Here is a 19,869-nt window from a genome sequence, read left to right as displayed (position 1 = left end):
TGACGAAACCCTTTCCCTCAGTCCTCGATATATAGGCGTGCGCAATAGCTGGGATTTCGCCGCGTGTAGTTCTAGATCTTTTTAAAAATTGCCTTTTATAAAGAATGTTCTCCTTTCTATGAATATAGTATCCTTTGGGAATATGCCGGTTGTAAAAAATGTGCTTAGCTTAAACAGTTGCTAGTATTTTTTCTTTCGTTTTGTTGGCGATCAGTTCCTACTATTCTATACGTAAATCTCGGAAATCTTCTTCTTTCCTCTTCTTGTTTCTTTTTCTTCCTGGAACCATGCTTTAATCTCAAACTTAGATCGATCGATCGGTATATGCCTTCGCCTACTTTCTTCGTCCGTTTTTCTTCGTTGTTTCTCATCTTCCTCCCTGTGTGAGAACGTTTTCCTTCCAGGAAAAAACGCATTCGTTCTTCATCATATTGTACCTGGCACTTCCCTTCTTTTTTCAGTTTTGTTCCTTCTTTCTTCCAGGTGAGACCTTCAAAGATCTTGCTGGCAGTTCTTAGACTCAACTATGCCGGTGCATATTGTATACATTGGTGTTCCACCTTTGGGCTGGTAAAAGATCATCTTAAACACCTCCAAGAGAAATCTCAGCAAGGAATTTTCGATGCATTTCTTCGCGGCCCTTTGATCGCCAAGGATTTGCTGCGCAAGACCCGAAGGAGTGTCTACTGGTAAGATGTTTCTCGGGATATTAAGCAGGCTTTGTGATTTCTAGAATATCGAGACGGTGAGAGGGCACGCTTCGCTTTGATCACGTCGTCGAATCCTCCCTTGGCTCAAAGAAGATAGCGAGGCACCAGAGGTCCGCTGGACAACCCAGTGCTGTCACGAATGAAGCAGTTTTCCGCCCATGAACAAGCTCAAGAAGCTTGCACTTTTAAGGTGACGCTCTTCTCTGTTTTGCATTCCTTCAAGAATTTTCATCAAGGTGATTGCCGAGAGTCTGTCTGAGGTTGCAACTCGGATTTAGACAGGATTTACAGGGAGGAAAGGCTCTCCATTCTTTCTTCTTCAGTTGGCCAGGTACGTGTTAATATTCAGGGGAATATGCCGACAAGCTGAAGAGTCAACGGTCGCGACAGTTAGACTGAGATAGATTATAACAGCGTGTTATCAATTCAATCTCTAGTCGAGTCGATTCGTTTCATGGTATCGGAGCCGAGATTCTGATCAAGACGAGTTTCCCGCAGCAGCATGTCTCCGTCGTCGTCGCAAGTGCTCGAAGTCTACGATGGCAAAGATTTTCCGTCGTGGAAACTTCAGATGCAACTCTACTTCCTGGAAAAGGATCTGTGGAATGTGGTGAGGGGAAAGGAACGGCGACCTCCATCACCAGTCCGGCAGACCAAGAAGAAAGCGAAGGAGGGTGAAGAAGAAACAAAGGATGAGGATCCGGTGGACACCTTGAAAGCAAAGCGCAAGGATTGGGATGCCAAGAACGACAAGGCGTTGGGCATCTTAGGTCGTGCTCTGGCAAAAAGATACAGGAGCCACCTGAACATGGAGGATACAGCGAAGGCGAATTGGGAGAAGATCTGCCAGGTTTTTGGCACATGCAGCAGGGTACGGTTGATCGATCTGAAAACCCAGTTCAACGGGTGTCAACAGGGCAGTAGTTCAGTAAATGACTATGCCAGTCGCCTTATGGACCTTGCACAGCAGATCACTGACGCTCAGGTGAATCCGGTCGGTGACGACGAGCTCACATCAGCGCTGTTCAAGGGACTCTCCACAACCTTACTCGTTTCTGGAGCCCATCTCATGAATTCTCACCTCACCTTTGAGGAGATTGTTGCAGAACTCTCAGCTCTTGAGAACTTCCTCAGCCCCGAGGAAAAGAACAAGGAGGAGAAGGTAGAACTTGCTCTGTTCACAGCAAACGGCAAGCGGTCAACCACAGTGTGGGATCGGCTGGGCCCAGTGAATAAGGTGGACAAAGGCGGCACCAGCAAGAGCAAGCGCAGCAAACGTGATGACAGATGCAACGCATGCAAAGCACCAGGTCATTTTGCCAGAGACTGCACTCATGCTGAGGCAAAGAAGGCATGGCAGGCCAGGAAGGATGCGATGGCGAAGAAAGGCAAGAAGAAGCAGGTGGCAAACTATGCAAAATCTGCTCATTCGAAGAGAGAGGCAGCAACTTCAGATGAGGAAGATGAAGATGAAGCTGAGTGCCATGACAGTCTGTTCATGGCAAGGAGGGTGAGTGCAGAGAAGCACCAGAGTCACCAGTCGACACAGCCCGATCGAGTGAGTACAGTCAGTACCACAGCAGCAGAGGTTGTGTGGGTCGACTCCGGAGCAAGCCAGCACATGACACACGTCCGAGAGCTGTTCTCCAAGCTGCTACCAGTCAAGGACCAGAGGATTTACCTAGGCAATGACTACTCTCATGAAGTGAAAGGTGTGGGGACAATTCAGGTGCAGCTAGCATCTGGACAAGTGGTTCCCATTCACAACATGTACTATGTTCCTGGAGTCCCGAAGACGCTGTTCTCAGTCGGGAAGATCGCTGATCATGGCCTTAAAGTCGAGTTTGACAACAATGGCTGCAGGATCAAAGGATCAGATGACAAGATGCTGGCCAGTGGACGTAGGTACTTGGGCCTTTACAGGCTGAATGCAGAAGTGATCCAGCCACAGCGGTTGTGCTACGCCGGTGCCCAGAAGGCAGTCGACACTGCGACTTGGCACAGGAGATTGGGTCACACCAACCAGCAGGCGTTGAAGCAGCTAAGCAAGCAGGAGCTGGTGATCGGCCTCCGCATAACTCCTCCAGCAGGTGGCAGCTCGTTTTGCGAGCCGTGTGCACTGGGTAAAGCTCACAGGCTCCCTCATCCAACTGCATCCACTAACCGAGCTAAGGGAATCCTGGACTTGGTTCACTCTGATGTTGGCACAATGCCGAATATGTCCAGAGACAGGAAACAGTACTTTGTCACGTTCGTGGACGATTTTTCTCGCATCGTGGCCATCAAGTTCCTGAGGAAGAAATCAGAGGTGTTCCAGAAGTTCAAGGACTACAAAGCTCAGGTGGAGCTCCAGACAGGAAAGCTGATCAAGGCATTCAGGAGCGATGGCGGTGGCGAGTTTGTGTCGAGAGAATTTGATGAGTTTTGTAGTTCAGCTGGAATACAACGTCAATTCTCCATCCCAGACACTCAGCAGCAGAACGGTGTAGCAGAGAGGATGAACAGGACGCTGCAAGATGTAGCAAGAACCCTGCTGGAAGACTCAGGCCTTCCAAAGTTTTTTTGGTGTGAGGCGATGGAGACCGCCGCTTATCTGAGGAACAGACAGCTCACTGTTGCAGTTTCGGGTCAAACTCCCTATCAAGCTTGGTATGGGAGTAAACCAGACATCAGCCATCTGCGAGTGTTCGGGAGTGTCTGCTACGCTCATGTAAAGCGACATCATCGCAGCAAGCTTGAAAGAACCAGTCAGAAGTGTGTTCTCGTCGGCTACTCCGAACAGATGAAAGGCTACAAGTTGTTCAACCTGGAGACTCAGAAGTTGATCGTGGCCAGAGATGTCATCTTCAACGAGACCAGAACTTACGGCACTCGGGCCCTCCCACCACCGCCAACTTTGGTATCGCCCGAGGTTACCTCGGACTCGGATAACTCGGATGAAGAAGTTAGGGCAGCGAGTTATGGGAGAACGAGGAGCGGACGCCAGCCAGGTACGCAGGGTTCAGCCACAGGGCATGGAGCCAGTGGGAGCCAGCGTGATCTGGGGCCAGGTTCAGCAATCGGAGCTGGAGTTAGTGAGCCTCCAGCTGCAGGTGGCGGTAATCCGATCTCACCAGCGGGTGGGAGTCAGGCCGATCAGGGGGGGAGCTCTCAAGCGAGTGATCAGGCAGTGGGTCTTGATCAGCAGGCTTCAGATGGCAGAGAGGTTGCCGTTTCAGCTCCACCGTTATGTCGATCCACTCGAGTAACAAAGCTCACAGAGGCAGAGTATATCGGCATCACTCAAGCAACCAAGGAGTGCATTTGGCTGAGAACTTTGCTGGACGGGCTCAGCTATAAGCAGGAGGAAGCGACGGAGCTCTTCTGCAATAATCAAGGAGCCATAGCATTGGCGAAAAATCCGAAGTTCCATCGCAGGACCAAGCACATTCAGGTTCAGTTCCATTTTATACGTGAACAGGTTGCTCTGCAGACTGTGGAGCTGGTCTACTACACTACCAAGGAGATGGTGGCGGATATCTTCACCAAAGCTCTTGCTCCAGCTCTGTTCCAGCAGCATGCACAGGCACTTGGAGTGCAGCCAAAGAACTGACGCAACGTCGACGTTCAGCTTGAGTGGGAGTGTTAATATTCAGGGGAATATGCCGACAAGCTGAAGAGTCAACGGTCGCGACAGTTAGACTGAGATAGATTATAACAGCGTGTTATCAATTCAATCTCTAGTCGAGTCGATTCGTTTCAGTACGTATAGCTCTAGGAAATGTTTTATCTTACGTAGCATATGCTTGTGCAGAGGTTACTGTGAAAAAGCAAAGAAAAAGCTTGTTTTCTCCGAAAGGAAGGCTGCCCTCGAAGATCCAGAGGAAAGCCGAGCTGATATGATGGTTAGCCTTGGCTAATTTAAATCTCGATCACGTACGACGAGTTAAAAGCCGGACTTGTAAACTTGGGATCACGAAGTCGTAAGTTTGCTTAGTGTCGCTCTTTCTGGGTATTTTTGGTTCGTTTTTCATTTTGTCCTTCTAGGCTGGCGCTGCTGAAATTGGCCTCAATCGATTACACGGAGGTTATCACGGCGACCATGCATCTCAACAAAATTCGGCTTTCCAGTGTCTCGGCAAGGATAACAGCGTAAAGATCTCATTTTTTTTTTTTCCAAGTTTTTTCATCGGTCAGGTACATCACTGTCGAAGAACTGGAGCAAGCTCTTAGCGATCCAAACACGCAGGACTTGAATGAAACCATCAAAGAAGTGGTCACACACAATGTAAGTCACTCGCAGGATTGAGTGAAACTATTCACAGGACGGGAAGATCTACTACAATGAATTTGTAGCCATGATGCGTGCGAGGAGAGGAGCAAATCCTCCTAGAACAGCTGCTGAGAAGAAAGAGTACCTCGCAGAAAACAAAGAAGGAAAGGAAAGAGCAAACGTCTGTTCTATGACTTCCACCGGAAAGCGTGAAACGCTCCTTTGATGTGACGCCCTCGTACCATCTATCGAGTTCTTGTTGGTCACTTGGCATATAGCTTATTAGTTCGTTTCGCCTTTTGGAGAATCGGGGTTTTGGGTGGGTTTCCTCGCGATCGCGATCATGGGGTATGTGGGCTTCGAGAAGCGCAAGAGCCCAGTTGAGCCAGACAACGATGAGGAAGAACCGGAAGAAGAAGAAGATGAAAAAGAAGAACAGAGCAGTAAGTTTTGTCCTTTCTTGCATGGTTTTGATCGATGCATTTCTCGCTTGCTGGCTCTTGCGCTCCCTGTTTGCAGTATCGATCGACAACTTCATCGACGTTAGCGCCGTCAAGCGAATGAAGAGAGGGCAAGAGGAAGGAAGTCCGGAAGAAGAACAAGAAGAGGAAGACGAAAGCGATGATGAAGAAGAAGAGGATGGAAGATCCAAGCCCAGGTTTTGGACGGTGAAATGCAAGGTAATGCTGATTCCTTGATATCTCAGTGAGCTTCTTGTCTCGATTTTTTTTTCTTGTGTGTGGTGTTCTTTTACTTCTCCTTTCAGCACGGGTTGGCGGAGGATGCCGCGGCCTCGATCTTTGCACAGATAAATGACTCGGAAAGCACAGCTGTGCTCGTCAAGTGCGCCATCGCTCCTGATAAGTCGTGCGAAGGGATTGTTATCATCGAGGCCGAGTCCGAAGCACACATTCGAAAGGTAAGTTTTTTTTTGTTTGAGATCAGTTTCTATACTTTCTTTTGTTCTTCCAGGCATGCCAAGGCCTTAATTTGCTACTTCTCAAGAAGATAACTCCCGTCTCGGACGAAACCGTGCAAGAGATTCTCCGCAATGAGAATCGCGAAGTACTCGTTGGCGAGAGCTCTCGTAGCGCTTGCGAGTTTTCCGTGAAGGATTGGGTGCGAGTGAAGGGAGGGATTTACAATGGTGACATTGCTCAGGTGAAGAAAGAAAACCGATACAAGTCAGCCACACTAAGGCTTCTTTCCAGGTCGTGGAAGTTCGAGACCATCTTAAAAAACTTCGTGTCAAGCTGGTGCCGAGGATCGACGTTTGCAAGGTAAGTTTGTTCATTGGTGTCGCAAAACCAGTGATCTTCTTGCTCTTGCAGTACAAAACGAAGGGTTTTCACCTCAAGAAGAACAAGCCGGGGCTTTTCACTCCGGAACATGCCCAGTAAGACCTCTCAGTCGCCACCATTTTCTCACACTTGTGTTTTTTCCGCAGGAAACTCGGTTTCCCTGTAAAGAGGGAGAAGGGAAGAACAGTCTGCAAATCTTCCAGGATGGAGTTCTGGGACGGCTATCTGATCACGCTTGTGCAGTCCAAATCCGTGACTGCTATCACGCCGACGAAGAGAGAGCTCGACTTCTTCATGGATCCGCACCAAATCCAGGAGCCTGACGAAGAGGAAGATTTGCGGCCGAAGAAGAAAGCCAGGAAGACTAAAAGCGCTGCGAAGGGAAAGGCGAAAGAGGATGCTGGGAAGTCGAAGGGAAAGGCAAAGGCGAGGAGCGACGCTGGAAAATCCAAGGCATATGTTCCCGAAGAACCGAGAATCCATGACTCCAGCCTTAAGAAGGATGAGAAAGTCCAGGTGATCGACGGTGAACTCCGAGGTACCATAGGAAGAGTAACCAAAGTTGATGGCGATGCGGTCTACGTCTTGGCGGATGATCGGGTATGTCTTTGTTTCACTCTTTTTTTTTTCTGAAAGTTTTCTGCTAGCAGAAATTTGTGCGAGCACACAAGAACCAGCTCGAGAGAGTGTACGAGGTTGCGAACCACATCCGTGTAGCATCCGGGGAGCACGAAGGCCGGACGGGGATGATAGTGAAGCTTGAAAGCGATCACGTTGTGCTACGCTGCGACTTGATCACGGAAAATGTGAGTTCTCTCCTCTTTTTCTCAAGTTTTTCTTCGAGCTGGATATGGATATGCAGATCGAAGTGCCACGGAAATGTCTTGGAGAAGTTCTCACGCCATCCGAGATATCCGCCGGACAGTTCAATGAAGGAGATCTCGTGCTTATAGAGTAAGGCTAGCTGATTTTGTTTTCGCAAAGTTTTATCGATTCTATTACTTGCAGCCAATCCACTTTCGGGATCATTCTTAAGATCGAGGGGGCTGATAACTCAGTCGAGGTGATTTTCTCTTTTGTTCTTCCAACTTATCAAACTAAGCTCATCAGATCCTGAAAGGAGAGATCGAACAAGAAGTGGTGAACGTCAAGGCCAGGAACATCCAAAAGAAACTCGTGGATGAAAATGCTACAGCAAGAGACGCTACCTCGAAGATTGTTCGCCTGGACAGCATGGTCCGCGTACAGGAGGGTCCTCTCTCGGTAAAGTTCCACAAAGCCTTTTACTTTTCTCTTCTTTTTGCGATTCGTGATTCGCGCGGGCTGTGGTTTTCTCAGGAAAGTCGAGGCACTGTGAAACACATCTACCAGGACTTCCTTTTCGTTCACAATGCAGACCACGCGGATAATCAAGGGAACTTCTGCGCTCATGCACGCTCTTGCGTGCTTGAAGAGGTAGCAAATTCTCGTTTATCTCCTTCGATGTTCCGGGTTCTTACAAAAACCAACAGGTGAAAGGTTTTCTCATGGCGAATTTCAAGACCGGTAATCACACAGTCTTCTCTTCGACTGCAAAATCATCTCGTGTTTTTTTTCTTGCGTTCTTGTAGGTGCTCCTCCGAGGAAGACGCATGAGCTGGTTGGAAAAGAGGTAAAAGTTACTCGAGGCAGCTACAAAGGCCTGAAAGGCCGAGTAGTGCGCGCTTACAGAAACATCGTGCACGTCTTTCTTCGTGCATTGCTCAAAGAAGTCACAGGCAAGTCCATCAAGTCCTGATTTCTCTGTTTGTAACATCTTTTTTCTTTCGGCAGTGGAAGCACAGATCATAGCTTCGTTGGACGGTACAGCACTGCAACAACCTCGAGGTGGTAGAAATCCCCGGGAAAATGGTGACAATGGCGGTGGCTGGAACGCTGACGATGGTGGTGGAGGCTGGAACACCGGCGGTGACAACGGTGGTGGAGTTACCAGCAACGATGGTGGAGGGTGGAACACTGGCGACAATGGTGGCGGAGGCTGGAACACCGAAGACGGTGGTGGAAATGGCTGGGGCAGTGGAAAAACTCGCGATCAAAACGCTACGCGGGGTGGTAGCACCGGAGAAGAAACTCCTGCTAACGCTGGTGGTGAAACAAACGAGCATGGAGGAGGAGCAAGCTCCGGTTTTGGCACCAATGGAGAAGAAGATGATCGAGTCCCTGCGAAAGGAAACGCGAGCACTGGCGGCTGTGGAGGAGGTGGCGCTGGAGAGGAGAATGGCGATGGCGGATCTTCTCCAAAGAAGCGAGAGGAAAGCTCCAGTTTTGGCTGGGGAGGAGGAGGAACTACTGGAGAAATTCCTGGCGCCAGTGGCAGTGCTCGAGATCTTGGCTGGGGAGGAGGAGCAACGATCGCTGGAGGCGATGGTGCGGGCGTCAACAGTGGCGGCTGGTAGAGATGGAGATGGAGTTCTGAGAAAAAATAATATATCGGGTCTATGGTTTTATCGTTGGGAGTGATCTAGGGTTTTGGAGAACTAGGGCGGGCTTTCGCGCGTGGGGGGGAGAGGGTCGACGCAATGGATGACGATTGGGGTGAGTGATTCTGCTCGTGGCGCGATGAGATCGATCGCGTTTCTAGCTCTATCATCTTCTTCTTCGTCTTCCCTTCGCAGACGCCGAAGATTTCGTTCCGCCGCCGCCTATTGTCTCCAGGGAGCAGCCGAAATCCCAGTGGGACGACGAAGACAAGGAGGAGGAAGCTCAAGTGAAGGAATCATGGGAGGATGAGGAGGAAAAGCCGGTGAGTTTGTTCGTGTTCTCTCGATTTATCGTCCTTAAGGGGAATTCCTTTTGATCAGGCACCAGCTCCAAAGCCTCCCAAGGCCGAGAAAGCCGAGAAAGCCGAGAAAGCTGAGAAAACCGACAAGAAAGGAAAGAAATCGGTGCCCGCCGCTCCACAAGAGCAAAAACCAGAAGAACAAGCGCCATCTGATCCTTTGGCCGAGAAGCTTAAACAACAAAGGTGCTCTTTTTCTTCTCTTCTCGCTTTGTTTTTTCTCGGTTGGATCTTTTCGAGGAAAAATGGATATTTACTTTTGCTGATTGTGGTTTCCCTGTAGACTTGTTGAAGAGGCTGATTATCAAGTGACGACAGAACTCTTTGGCAAGGAAAGCCGGGGCCGGCCTTTCGAAGGCTTCCTCCCAAAATCGGAAGCGGACTTTATAGAGTACGCGGATCTCGTTGCTCGCGAGCTAAAGAATTATGAGGTGCGTCCTTCGGTGTGAAATTCTCTCGTCTTCTCACGCGTTTGTCCTCTTTTCTCCCAGACGAGTTACCATTACATGACAATGCTCAAGACGCTGCTGAAGACCGCGACGGCGTCAATGAAGGCGGCCGACGTGAAGGAAGTTGCGTCGGCTGTGACAGTCATCGCTAACGAGAAGTTGAAAGCGGAGAAGGACTCGGCCGGGAAGAAGAAAGGAGGTAAGGAAAAGAAAGCCTTTTCTTTTTCACAGTCTCTAGTTTCTAGTCTCTCTAGCGAGTCACGAGTTTTGCTAGCGGCGAAGCTTCTCACACGCTTAACTTTGATCTTCTTCAGGAGCGAAGAAAAAGCAGCTCCATGTTGACAAAGCCGACGAGGACAATTACTCGACGGCGTATGACGACGTCGACGAGTTCGATTTCATGTGAATTTGGAGCGACGACGAACAAAAGACTGCGAAAAGTTTTCGAGGAAGCGGCGACGCCAAGTTGCCAAATCGTTCCTTCGTCCCGTTCGTCCGTTCTCGTTCTCCATTCTCGGGAGCGTTTTTTTTGTGAAAGATGATGAACAGCTTAAAAAACACAGAGGTCTCTTAGCGCGTTATACGTACGTACGGTGCATGTACGGGTAGGGTGGTGTTGTACGGAGAGCTTAATTTGGGGTAAAAGGCGAATTTTAAACGTGTGTTGGAAAAAGGGAGAGTGTTGGCGAAAGGCTGGACCAGTATGGAGAGGACGAGGAGAGGGAATGGAGGCGATGGCGTGAAGCGATCGAGCATTCTCTACCGCGGCGTCGATCGGTAAGCCCGCAGGAGGATCCGCAAGGGCAAGATCGAAGCTATGGCCGCGGCCAGCGAGCCAGTGAGCCTGGCGGAGGTCCAGCAGGCGAGCAAGGATTTCCGCGTCCACGGGCTGAATCCTCCATCGCCAGCGCCATCGCCAGCGCAATCGGTGAAGCAACAATTCCCAGCGCCCGCGGTGACCCTAAGGGAAGTGGAGCTGGCCCTGGACGAGACTGGCGAGCAGCGCGAGGGGAGGATCCGGAATCTGTTCGCCCTCTTCGATTCCAGCAAATCGGGCTTCCTGGACCACGGCCAGATCGAGCAGCGCCTCAAGACCATGTCCATCCCCTCGCACTACAAGTTCGCGCAGGATCTCCTCCAGGTGTGCGATGCCAACCACGACGGGCGTGTGGATTTCCTCGAGTTTCGCCGCTACATCGACGAGAAGGAGCTGGAGCTCTACCATATGTTCCAGCAGATCGACGTGACCAACGATGGCTACATCCATCCGGAAGAGCTTCGCGACGCTCTTAAGAATGCAGGTAAGCGAAGAAAGAGTGAGTTCCTCCCAGGCTAGTGTTCTCACTCTTCTTTGTGCTTTGCTTTGCTTGGCTGCGCAGGCATCCATCTTTCCGATCGAAACCTCTCCAAGTTCATGGATCACGTCGACCGTGACAACAACGGGATCATCACTTTCGAGGAGTGGAGGGATTTCTTGCTGCTCTCTCCTCACGCCGGGACGATCACGGAAGTTTATCAGTACTGGGAGAAGGTTTGCCAGATTGATATCGGAGAACAGGCCATCATCCCGGAAGGGATCAGCCGACACTTATACGCTTCCAGGTACTTCATCGCGGGCGGAGTTGCGGGAGCAGTGTCCCGGACCGCCACCGCTCCGCTCGACCGGCTCAAAGTTATCCTCCAGGTCCAGACCGAGAGACGAGCTAGGCCCAATCTCTTCCAGGGCCTCAAGCAGATATACACCGAGGGTGGCATGGCTGGATTCTACGTTGGAAACGGAATCAACGTTCTCAAGGTCGCTCCAGAGAGCGCTGTCAAGTTCTACGCGTTTGAGATGCTCAAAGAGGTGGCCGCCAAGATCCAGGGGGAGCAAAAGTCGGAGATTGGTCCTCTCGGGAGGCTCTTTGCGGGTGGAGCCGCGGGTGCGATTGCTCAAACGGTGGTTTATCCCCTGGACGTGGTGAAGACGAGGCTGCAAGTTTTGTCCCGGAAGTCTCAGATGAGCAGCCTCGTCCGGGACATGTACGCTCACGAGGGGTTCTTGTCGTTCTACCGGGGTCTTGTGCCGTCGCTGGTTGGGATCATCCCTTACGCGGGGATCGACTTGGCGATGTATGAGACACTCAAGGACTTATCCAGATCGATACTCCCGGAAGGCACTGGTAAGCTAGAGAGCGTTTGATTCGCAAGTATGACATGCTTTCCTCGTGTCGTTTCTTACTGAGCTTCAGCGTTTCAGAGCCGGGTCCATTGACGCAACTCGCGTGTGGAACAATCTCTGGAGCGATCGGAGCGACATCAGTGTATCCTTTGCAGCTCATCCGCACAAGGCAAGCAATCACTACGCTCTCTCTTCTGAGAAACTTTCTTCCTCTTTTTGGTGTAGATTACAGGCCCAGCCTTTGAACTCTCCCATGCGGTACAAAGGCATGAAAGACGTATTTAAGAGAACGCTCGAGCACGAGGGCGTGACAGCCTTCTACAAGGGCCTCGTCCCAAACCTGTGCAAGGTCGCTCCGGCCGCGAGCATCACTTACGTGGTCTACGAGAAAATGAAAAAGCTGCTGGCTATACAAAGCTAGAAAAGCAAGCAAGATGATAACGACGACGAACGAACAACGAAGATCACACCACGCCAGAAAGAGCGAAAAAAAAAGGAGAGAAAAACTCACCATTCCATCATCCCATCTCCGCAAATAATCGATCGATTCGATTTGTACGTTAAGAACACCGCCCCTACGGAAAGAAGCGATCCATCGAAAGTCGCGATTTTGTAATGAAGGAAAAAAAAAATAGAGAGAACAAAAAAGGCAAAAAAAAAGGGATTGAGTAGCGCTCACTCTCTCTCTCCTCGCTGGCAAACACGTCACGCACCACGTCCGCGCGGAGGCCGCGTCAGCAGCGGATGTCGGGCGAATGCCCCTAGATTCGGCTTACCCGCTAATCGTGGGGGCGCTTAGCCCTAATCTGGTGTGGGATTAAGCTGATAAACAAGGATTGCGTGTAGAGAGTGGTGGCCCCTTGTCCACTGTGGTGAATTCTCTGACTGACACAAGCAAGCCAAGCGCTCTCGCTCTCCGCTCAGATCTTTCGTGGCATCTTCTCCTCGCCTTGTTTATCCAGCTGCTGGGCGCTCGATCCGCGCCTAGATGCCGTCCAGGGGCTCCTGCGGCGCCAGACGACGACGGCGACGGAGATTTTGGGGGGATCTCTTCGATTCTTCTTCTTCTTCCTCCGCGAATCGCCGCCAAGAAGCGCAAGAAGGCGTGAATCGAGGCGGATTGTAGCGGCGCCGCGGCGTGGATCCGCCGCTGCGCATTCCAGTTCCAGAGGTAGGGCGGTGGTGGCTTGGCTTGAAATTCGCATGATTTCCTGGGCATAGTTCTTGTCTCTGGATCTTTTGCAAGCAAATTGGGGGCTGGGACCAGAATTTTAGACTTTTCTTTCTCTCACGTTCTTCCTTGCTTTTCTTTTTCCCTTTCTTTTTTCTTGGCAGGAAGATTTGGCTGCTCTAGCCATGGATGAAATTGAGCTTCTGCGAGAGACGATGCTTCGCCAGGAGCTAGTCTTCACACAGCAGGTACATTGATTCTCCAATTTTTTTCTTTTTTTCCGCTTTCTTTACCTTTCTTGAGCGATTCTTTTCCTCTTTTTCTTTGGTTGAATGTTCTTGATAGGTGCGTGAATTGCATCGGCTGTACCAGAGGCAGAAAATTCTCATGACGGACATGGGAGTGATAAATCCTTCTCGGGATCAGCGCTGCGGTACAAGGGATCTCCTCCACAGCCTAGAGGAGGATCGCATTGATAGCAGCGGTTTTAGTAGGCGAGCAAAGAGGCAAAAGACGTTTGACTTGGAGCAAATTCCTGACGACAATGACGAGGACACCGAGTACGTGTTCGATACGTCCTCTCGAGCGAGGAACTCTCTCCCAGCTGATCCCACGATGAACTTCTCGGGGAAATCCGGAAGGGACTCGAGTCATACAAACTTGCGGGAAATTAAGCTGGAGGACGAGCAGCCATCCAGGCCTTTGCAAGAGATGGCGTTGTTTCCAACTCTTCCCCGCAGCAGGGAAGATTCGGATGATCGTCAATGGGCCTCTTTCCCGGCAGCAAAGAATGGACTGGAGTGGCAGCACCAAAACCAGTCATGGATCAGCCAGGTATGCCTGTTTGCGTTTCGTATCTTTGTCTGTATGTCTGTATACTAATCAAGTCTAGTCAATGCAGAATTTTGGAAGAACAGCGCAAGTCGGTGATCCATGGAACGTTTTTCAGATTACAGGTAGAATCCTCTCTCTCTCTCTCTCTCTCTCTCTCTCTCTCCTCTCGTGTTTTTTGGCCTAAGTTTTTTCCGTCGTTTCTTGTTCAGGCCAAAGCTATCAAGCAGAAAACTATGGCTACAACTCTTTCGCGGCCATTCCTGAGATGATGATTATGGCGTCCAAAAGCTACGCGAATGGAAACGCTGGCGTAGAAAAGAGCTTTGCACCGTCATGGCAGCCTTACTCGTACATCACGCAAGAAATCCTCAAGAACAACACATTCATCGGCCACAATCAGAGCAACCTTTCCTCCAGAACCTCGTGGTTTTCTTCCGCCAACAACATTCCCAGCAAGCCGCTGCCTCCTCTCGTCGAGAACAATCTACCTCTAAAGCCCGATACGGCCACTATTGTAAGCAACATCACTCACGCCGTCGACAGCGAGAAATCGTTGAGTAGAAGAAAAACCAGCAGCGAAGTTGGCGAGGAAGTGAAGATTGACAGCAAGGTTACTGAGAAGAACAGAGTATTAGGAGCTGGGACTTCGTGTACAGAGGATTTGGCTAGAAACCTCGAGCTCCAGGATGCTTCGACAACTAATTCAGTAGTGATCAACTCGGTGGCAAAGGAGGGACTTAGCAAGGTAGGATTAAGCAAGGCTAGGACGATGTCAATGGAGGATTCTTTGGACCTTGTGACTATCAGCGACACCATAACTTGGGCAGCGACAATTCTACTCAGCTTTTCTCCTCGTTGCTCCACCGCGACAGTCAAGCTGTGCAAGAACCGCGACGTCGAGGGTGCAAGCAAGCCTGGAGTGTCCGACTTGAAGCTTTTCAAGTCGGTGGTGACGATGCTCAAGCAGCAGAGCGGTGGGAAGCTGACGAAGTCTGGCAGGAAGTTCGTTGTCAGCGACGACGATCAGTCTCTGAGCAAAGGCAAGACGATCGCGGCACTGTTCCAGCGGACCCTGTCGAGTGCAACGAAAGAAAAGGATCATCAGCACTACAAGAAGCGGAGGCGAAAGAAGAAGATCGAGGTGGTGGCGGCAGAAGAAGTTGAAGAAGAACAGAGCGAAGAAGAAGACGACGAAGAAGAAGAAGGGGTGATGTGCTCCCGGACGCGCAGGAGCAGCTTGCGCGAGTCGGTGCATTCAAACGGGAGTGCCGTTGAGACGATGACAAGAACGACAGCAGCGACGCCGCCGCCGCCAAGGAAATCGAGGAGTTTGTCTCAGAGTACTAGCAGCAGCGCCGCCGCCGCGGCTCAAACGCAGCACACTTGGTTGTGGGGCGACGTAACTCGGCGCAAGCGAATGCAACGGCCGCGGCACCAGCACCAGCCGACTTTGAGGCCTCAACACCACCAAGTCCGATGCCAGAACTGACCGAAAAGATCGAAAGACAAAAAAAATAGTTCGCGCGGGGAGATAGAACAGCTACGAATCAGCGACCGATTGAAAAGAGTCCAATCAAATCCATCACCAACACGACGACAAGTTCTTCGCTCTCTCTCTCTCCTCGGCGACGCAACGATTGATTTATTACTCCCGAAAGACCAGCCAGCGAGCCAGCGAAAGGCAAGTTCTCTCTTTCTCCATTGCTTCCATCTCGAGGTTCTCTTTCGCAGCAAACAGCTCGACACACAGCGAATTTGCGAAGTTATTGTCTTTCAAGATAGCGAAAACGAGCTTTTTTTTCTTTTTGTTTCTTTCACTCTCTTCTAGGGAATTAATTGCCTGTTCCTGTTCTTGGGATTTCGGCACCATGAATGAGAAGGTTCTCCTCTCTCTCACTGGGCCAGAAGCTGGTAACAACGGAATCGAGACAGTGGGTTATAGTTTGTTGCAGAGAACTCCCACTGTTTTAACAATCAAGGCATTCTTTTTCTTTCAGTTTGACTGCTTTGAAAAAGAAAGGTGGTGGTGCGGAATTTATTAAAGTGGCCAGACCTAGTTTAGCAAGAACCCTAAATTTAAAAAAATTACGCGAAACAGAGCAAAACAGAAAACTTTGAATGGTGGCGCAAAAAACTTTGAGCCTGTTACAACCTCTTTGCTTCTTTTTTCTTTTCCTCTCCTTGTCAAGAGCTTGATTCGAGCTAGTGAAACTGGAATCTGGATGCTGCCGATGGCGACGAGAAATCGAGATCGGGCAGGAGCTGGAGATCGTGGAGCAAATTCTCGGGGATGGGTGGCATGTCCGCGAGGAGCAGTGCCAGATCGTGGTGCTGTTGCTGTTGGTGGAGCTGGTGATGTTGCTGATGATGGAAAAGGTGGTGGTGGTGGTGGTGATGATGAGTGTGATCATCGCGATGGAGATTGTTACTGTTGAGATCGCTGAGCTGCTGATGATGATGATGATCCCAACCGTGAGCCTGCTGGGCCTGATGATCCATCATCACTGGACTTTGATGGTGGAGCTGGCTCGCGAAGAAACCGGGATGATGGAGCGATGAGTGACTGATACCCGCGACGCTGTGATGATGATCAAGCGAGGATGTAGAAGAGTAGTGATTCCCGAGAACCTGGTAGTGATTGCGTTCGTGATCGCGGTCGCGCTTGTGATGGATCTCGGAGCTCGCCGGGCTGGAAACCTCGGACGAAACCGCTACTGCCGAGGAGGACTCCACTCCTCCAAACCTCGCGGGATTGGGCTTGGGGGAATTCCAAGCGATGGCGGCAGAGCAAACCTCGTACAAGCTCTGTGACAGCAGCGAGGAAGAATGCTGCTGCTCCTGGGAGTGGTGGTAGTGGTGGCGATCGGACGAATTCGCGGGGCTACACACCTCGGACGTGGGCAGCGAGGATCCCCCGCTCGGCTGCTCCAATCGCGGAAGAAGAACGTCGGTGCGGTGGTGATTGCTGCTGCTGCTACTGGCGCTGCAGCTCAGGATCTCCGAGAGTGGGCACAGTGATATCGCCGGCGCTGGCGGCGACTTCGTTCCCATTTCTTGGCTAGCGGCGATATTTCGATCGCCGCTAGCCGGCTGCGCCGCCAGGGGCAAGGCCTTGCTCGATCGCATCCTCTTGGGCGGGGAGGGCGATACATCTCTGCTGTCGATCGTCGTGTTGAAATTCCTGACCTGGTGATCGCCATCGCCAAAGAGCCTTTGAGCGCACAGCCTCTGGTACATGCGCCATTGCTTGGGAAGAGCAGCCTGCGCCGGCTTGGAGTCGCGCTTGCCCGGCGATGATCGCTGCTGCTGCGGTGCCGGAGCTGGCGGCGATAGATCGAGCTCCGTGAGCTCCACGGCGCCGCCGTTGAGGCGCGAAAGATCCCATCCCTGCGAGGAGGCTGAGGAGGCCTTCTTGATCATCTCCGGATTATCCAGCGACTGGATCATCGACGACGCCAGGCCGAGCGTGAGGACGCTATCCTCCTGCTGGTAGTGCGAGAAATTGGTGCGCGCCTTGGCGCCGCGCATCGATCGAGCCGCGATGTCGTAGGCCAGGGCCGCATCCTCGGCCGTGTCGAATGTCCCCAGCCATCGCCGCTCCTTGGTGCGAGGGTCGCGAATCTCCGCCGCGAATCGGCCCCACGGCCGCTTGCGCACGCCGCGATACCGCCCTTCTTTCTTCGCCTTGGTGCTGTTCTTGATCTTCCGGGACGATTTGCCGCCGCCGCCGCTGCTACTCCTGGCTGCAGTAGCGCTGGCAGCGCTGCTGCTGTTGATCGATTCGATCTTCTTTCTTGCGCTCTTGGACTGATCTTCCATGAATCTAGAGGAGCCAGATCCGATTTGGCGAGAGAAATGGAGGTGCCTCCAAAAGACCTAAAGATCAATGAAGCGCGCCAGAAGGAGGCGGGAAAGATATCGAAAAATGTGAAACTGGCCACGGTGAAAGGAAAAAGAACTTACCTCACGCTGTACGAACGGAGCGTGGTGCCATTGTCTTTCGTACGCGTAGGAAAGCGACAAGGATTCGCCTTTGGCGGCGTTTTAATAGGCCACCACCGCCCAATGGTTGCCCATTCTTTCATCGAATGATAGGCACTGTTGGAGTTGCTATCGATCACGCTAAGCCTACAAGGTCATACATTTATTTTGACCGGTCAAGCTTATAATATATCTATATTTCATATATGCTTTCTTCTTTTTGTAAACTTTCTTTAACTAATCATAATTATCGAGTTATAATTAAAACAATATAATAATAATCACAACTATTGATTTCAATATGGTAAAGTGCTCTTTTCGAACGACCACTGCTTTCTGTAATCAAAGTTTCTGAACGACTGGTAAGTCAATGATGCTTTGGTGAACACTTGCAGTTGTGCCTTACCCAGCCTGATGTAGTTAGCATCGTTCCCGTCTCCCGAAGATAAGACCATTCCCCTGGGTGACACCATATTATCATCAGATCACAAACAACTCTTCTTACCAACAAAGACTTGGGCTCCATTCACAGCGCTCAGAGAAGATATTATGTTCTTGAAGTAGGTGTTGACATGGTTGATGTTTGCCTGGGTTGAACTCAGTTTGCTGTAGGCAGTATAAGGATGAACATCCAAGACCACATTTAAAGCACCCGGTGGCATGAGTTTGGAAACATCCTTGGAATCTCCCGGAACAAACTGGCACAAGATAACCTTCACGTCCCTGGAATATTTCCTGACCAGTAGCTTTTCAGAGCTTCAAAGGTCACAGGCCCATGTTTGGGGTCGTTGAGTAACTCAATTCCTAGCAAAGAAAATCTATGGCTTCCAGCGATGCGGAGGGATTCCAGTTTTTGAGGTTTCGTCACTGTGCGCTTCCTCACCTGCGTGGAGATCGATGATGATTTTAATGCCAGTGCTCCTATAAAATAAATCGAGAAAAGAAAAAGATGGATCTAATCATTTTCTTACTCTGCCCATGTAAAAGCATTGTCTAAAGCTGCAAGAGAGCCTGCTACATAAGGTGGAGGAGGTCTTGGATCAGATCCAATCCACCATCCCACTAGAATCCTCACTGTGTTGATCTTCCTAGACATCATTTGAATTGATGAACATGTTTCTGTGGTCCTGAAATGACGAGAGTTTGATTTCCAGCTAGATCATCTTGATCATATCACCTGTAAGACTCTAGATGCATCAGCACGGCTATCGAAAGCATTGCTAAGCTGGTATTCTCCAAGTGGAGCATCCCCAGTTTTGGTCATGTAGAAAACTGCGGGATTGGAATTCTCCCAACTTGGGTCTCCTTTGTAATCAGCAGTCACTTGATCACCAGTGGCCTGGGGGGCAAAACAAGATATGGAGAACAGCAGAGAAATCACAATTGAAGAAACAAAGCCACTTACTTGCCTGTGTAGATTGTCGAATGCCTTGATATGGACCTTGTTATTCTCACCGCGAATGAATGTAAAGGTCTCCCAATCTCTTCATCTTGGCTTGTTGCAAGATAGCTTCCTCCGTGCTTTGAGAAATTTTCCATTCCTTTTACTTTCGTAGCTGGAACGTTGTACGAGAGACGCGCCATACCTAAACTTACAAATTCAAGTGAAAAAGCCATAAGAAAGAAATGGCCTACTCTGAAGCTACTGGATGTCGTGCCCATGAACACTCTGTCATTTTGAACTCGAATGTATGCATTGGTATTCAAATATCTTATCTGAATTATAGTCCCATCCTACGAGATTCGCCCAAGAAAATTGAGGATATGAACAAAAAAGGAAATCTAAAATACCAGCATGTCGCCGTTGGGCAAGTTACTAAAGATGGTTGCATCCAGCCTCTACGACAAGTCATACTCCGAGATTTACAGCACGAACTGGTGTCTCTCGCCTGTGACAAGTATTAATGCCCGAGGATTAAGAAAAAGCTTGAGTTTGTGATCATAGAGGATGTATAGAACAAGCCTGCAATGCAAAGAGCGAGCACAAACAAGATGCGAGACTTTTTGTTTTTTGGTGTTGGTTCTGCTGAAGGCTGTTCTTTAATTGGCTCCGTGAAAGACCAGCAACTCAGCTTTTGAAACAAGTCTAGCCTTTCACATAATTAATGTGTATATAGATCACAAACATATTTATGTTTATAAAAATGCCTTCTTAATCAGAAAAGGTAAGATGGCTAAAAACATTTGAATAC

General features: G+C 50.1%; 4 protein-coding genes across 5 annotated transcripts; all 4 read left to right on the top strand.

The window, feature by feature from the left end:
* The first annotated feature begins 5,247 nt into the window (after window positions 1–5,247).
* On the top strand, window positions 5,248–8,749 carry LOC112351293 (putative transcription elongation factor SPT5 homolog 1). The gene is made up of 15 exons (XM_024688893.1): window positions 5,248–5,405; window positions 5,482–5,642; window positions 5,729–5,881; window positions 5,935–6,123; window positions 6,174–6,242; window positions 6,294–6,358; window positions 6,410–6,863; window positions 6,914–7,069; window positions 7,126–7,217; window positions 7,272–7,326; window positions 7,374–7,526; window positions 7,602–7,718; window positions 7,775–7,808; window positions 7,874–8,020; window positions 8,076–8,749. Exons 1-15 carry the CDS (start codon window positions 5,306–5,308, stop codon window positions 8,696–8,698), a joined length of 2,568 nt encoding a protein of 855 aa, XP_024544661.1. The 5' UTR covers window positions 5,248–5,305; the 3' UTR covers window positions 8,699–8,749.
* An 11-nt stretch (window positions 8,750–8,760) lies between these two features.
* LOC9644193 (eukaryotic translation initiation factor 3 subunit J) lies at window positions 8,761–10,111 on the top strand. Its single transcript, XM_024688897.1, has 6 exons — window positions 8,761–8,837; window positions 8,918–9,045; window positions 9,104–9,267; window positions 9,365–9,512; window positions 9,573–9,729; window positions 9,845–10,111. The coding sequence occupies exons 1-6, from the start codon at window positions 8,822–8,824 to the stop codon at window positions 9,934–9,936; spliced, it is 705 nt and encodes a 234-aa protein (XP_024544665.1). The 5' UTR covers window positions 8,761–8,821; the 3' UTR covers window positions 9,937–10,111.
* Window positions 10,112–10,179: 68 nt separating this feature from the next.
* Window positions 10,180–12,307, top strand: LOC9643946 (calcium-binding mitochondrial carrier protein SCaMC-1). 2 transcript variants are annotated; one of them, XR_002994071.1, is made up of 4 exons: window positions 10,180–10,831; window positions 10,910–11,692; window positions 11,762–11,860; window positions 11,917–12,022. XR_002994071.1 is itself a non-coding variant. In XM_024688896.1 (4 exons), the coding sequence occupies exons 1-4, from the start codon at window positions 10,348–10,350 to the stop codon at window positions 12,110–12,112; spliced, it is 1,554 nt and encodes a 517-aa protein (XP_024544664.1). In that variant the 5' UTR covers window positions 10,180–10,347; the 3' UTR covers window positions 12,113–12,307. The 2 variants fall into 2 exon arrangements, 1 of the variants encoding a protein (XP_024544664.1); XM_024688896.1 differs by having other exon boundaries at window positions 11,770–11,860; window positions 11,917–12,307.
* Window positions 12,308–12,539: 232 nt separating this feature from the next.
* Window positions 12,540–15,692, top strand: LOC112351294. Its single transcript, XM_024688894.1, has 5 exons — window positions 12,540–12,862; window positions 13,027–13,110; window positions 13,208–13,696; window positions 13,764–13,818; window positions 13,906–15,692. The coding sequence occupies exons 2-5, from the start codon at window positions 13,048–13,050 to the stop codon at window positions 15,183–15,185; spliced, it is 1,887 nt and encodes a 628-aa protein (XP_024544662.1). The 5' UTR covers window positions 12,540–12,862; window positions 13,027–13,047; the 3' UTR covers window positions 15,186–15,692.
* Window positions 15,693–19,869: the final 4,177 nt, after the last annotated feature.

This window comes from Selaginella moellendorffii, unplaced genomic scaffold (assembly GCF_000143415.4).
Source record: "Selaginella moellendorffii unplaced genomic scaffold, v1.0 SELMOscaffold_59, whole genome shotgun sequence".
NCBI lineage: Eukaryota > Viridiplantae > Streptophyta > Lycopodiopsida > Selaginellales > Selaginellaceae > Selaginella > Selaginella moellendorffii.
Note: the sequence above shows the minus strand (reverse complement) of the source record. Positions and strands in the feature narration are given on the sequence as shown.

Coding starts and splice junctions, on each gene's coding strand:
- LOC112351293 (XM_024688893.1), top strand. CDS start 5,306: ATGGGGTATGTGGGCTTCGAGAAGCGCAAGAGCCCAGTTGAGCCAGAC. Junction 5,406..5,481: donor TGAAAAAGAAGAACAGAGCA/GTAAGTTTTGTC, acceptor CCCTGTTTGCAG/TATCGATCGACAACTTCATC. Junction 8,021..8,075: donor ATTGCTCAAAGAAGTCACAG/GCAAGTCCATCA, acceptor TTCTTTCGGCAG/TGGAAGCACAGATCATAGCT.
- LOC9644193 (XM_024688897.1), top strand. Junction 9,046..9,103: donor AGGATGAGGAGGAAAAGCCG/GTGAGTTTGTTC, acceptor CCTTTTGATCAG/GCACCAGCTCCAAAGCCTCC. Junction 9,268..9,364: donor GAGAAGCTTAAACAACAAAG/GTGCTCTTTTTC, acceptor GTTTCCCTGTAG/ACTTGTTGAAGAGGCTGATT.
- LOC9643946 (XM_024688896.1), top strand. CDS start 10,348: ATGGCCGCGGCCAGCGAGCCAGTGAGCCTGGCGGAGGTCCAGCAGGCG. Junction 10,832..10,909: donor CGACGCTCTTAAGAATGCAG/GTAAGCGAAGAA, acceptor TTGGCTGCGCAG/GCATCCATCTTTCCGATCGA. Junction 11,693..11,769: donor GATACTCCCGGAAGGCACTG/GTAAGCTAGAGA, acceptor TCAGCGTTTCAG/AGCCGGGTCCATTGACGCAA.
- LOC112351294 (XM_024688894.1), top strand. CDS start 13,048: ATGGATGAAATTGAGCTTCTGCGAGAGACGATGCTTCGCCAGGAGCTA. Junction 13,111..13,207: donor AGCTAGTCTTCACACAGCAG/GTACATTGATTC, acceptor TGTTCTTGATAG/GTGCGTGAATTGCATCGGCT. Junction 13,819..13,905: donor GAACGTTTTTCAGATTACAG/GTAGAATCCTCT, acceptor TTTCTTGTTCAG/GCCAAAGCTATCAAGCAGAA.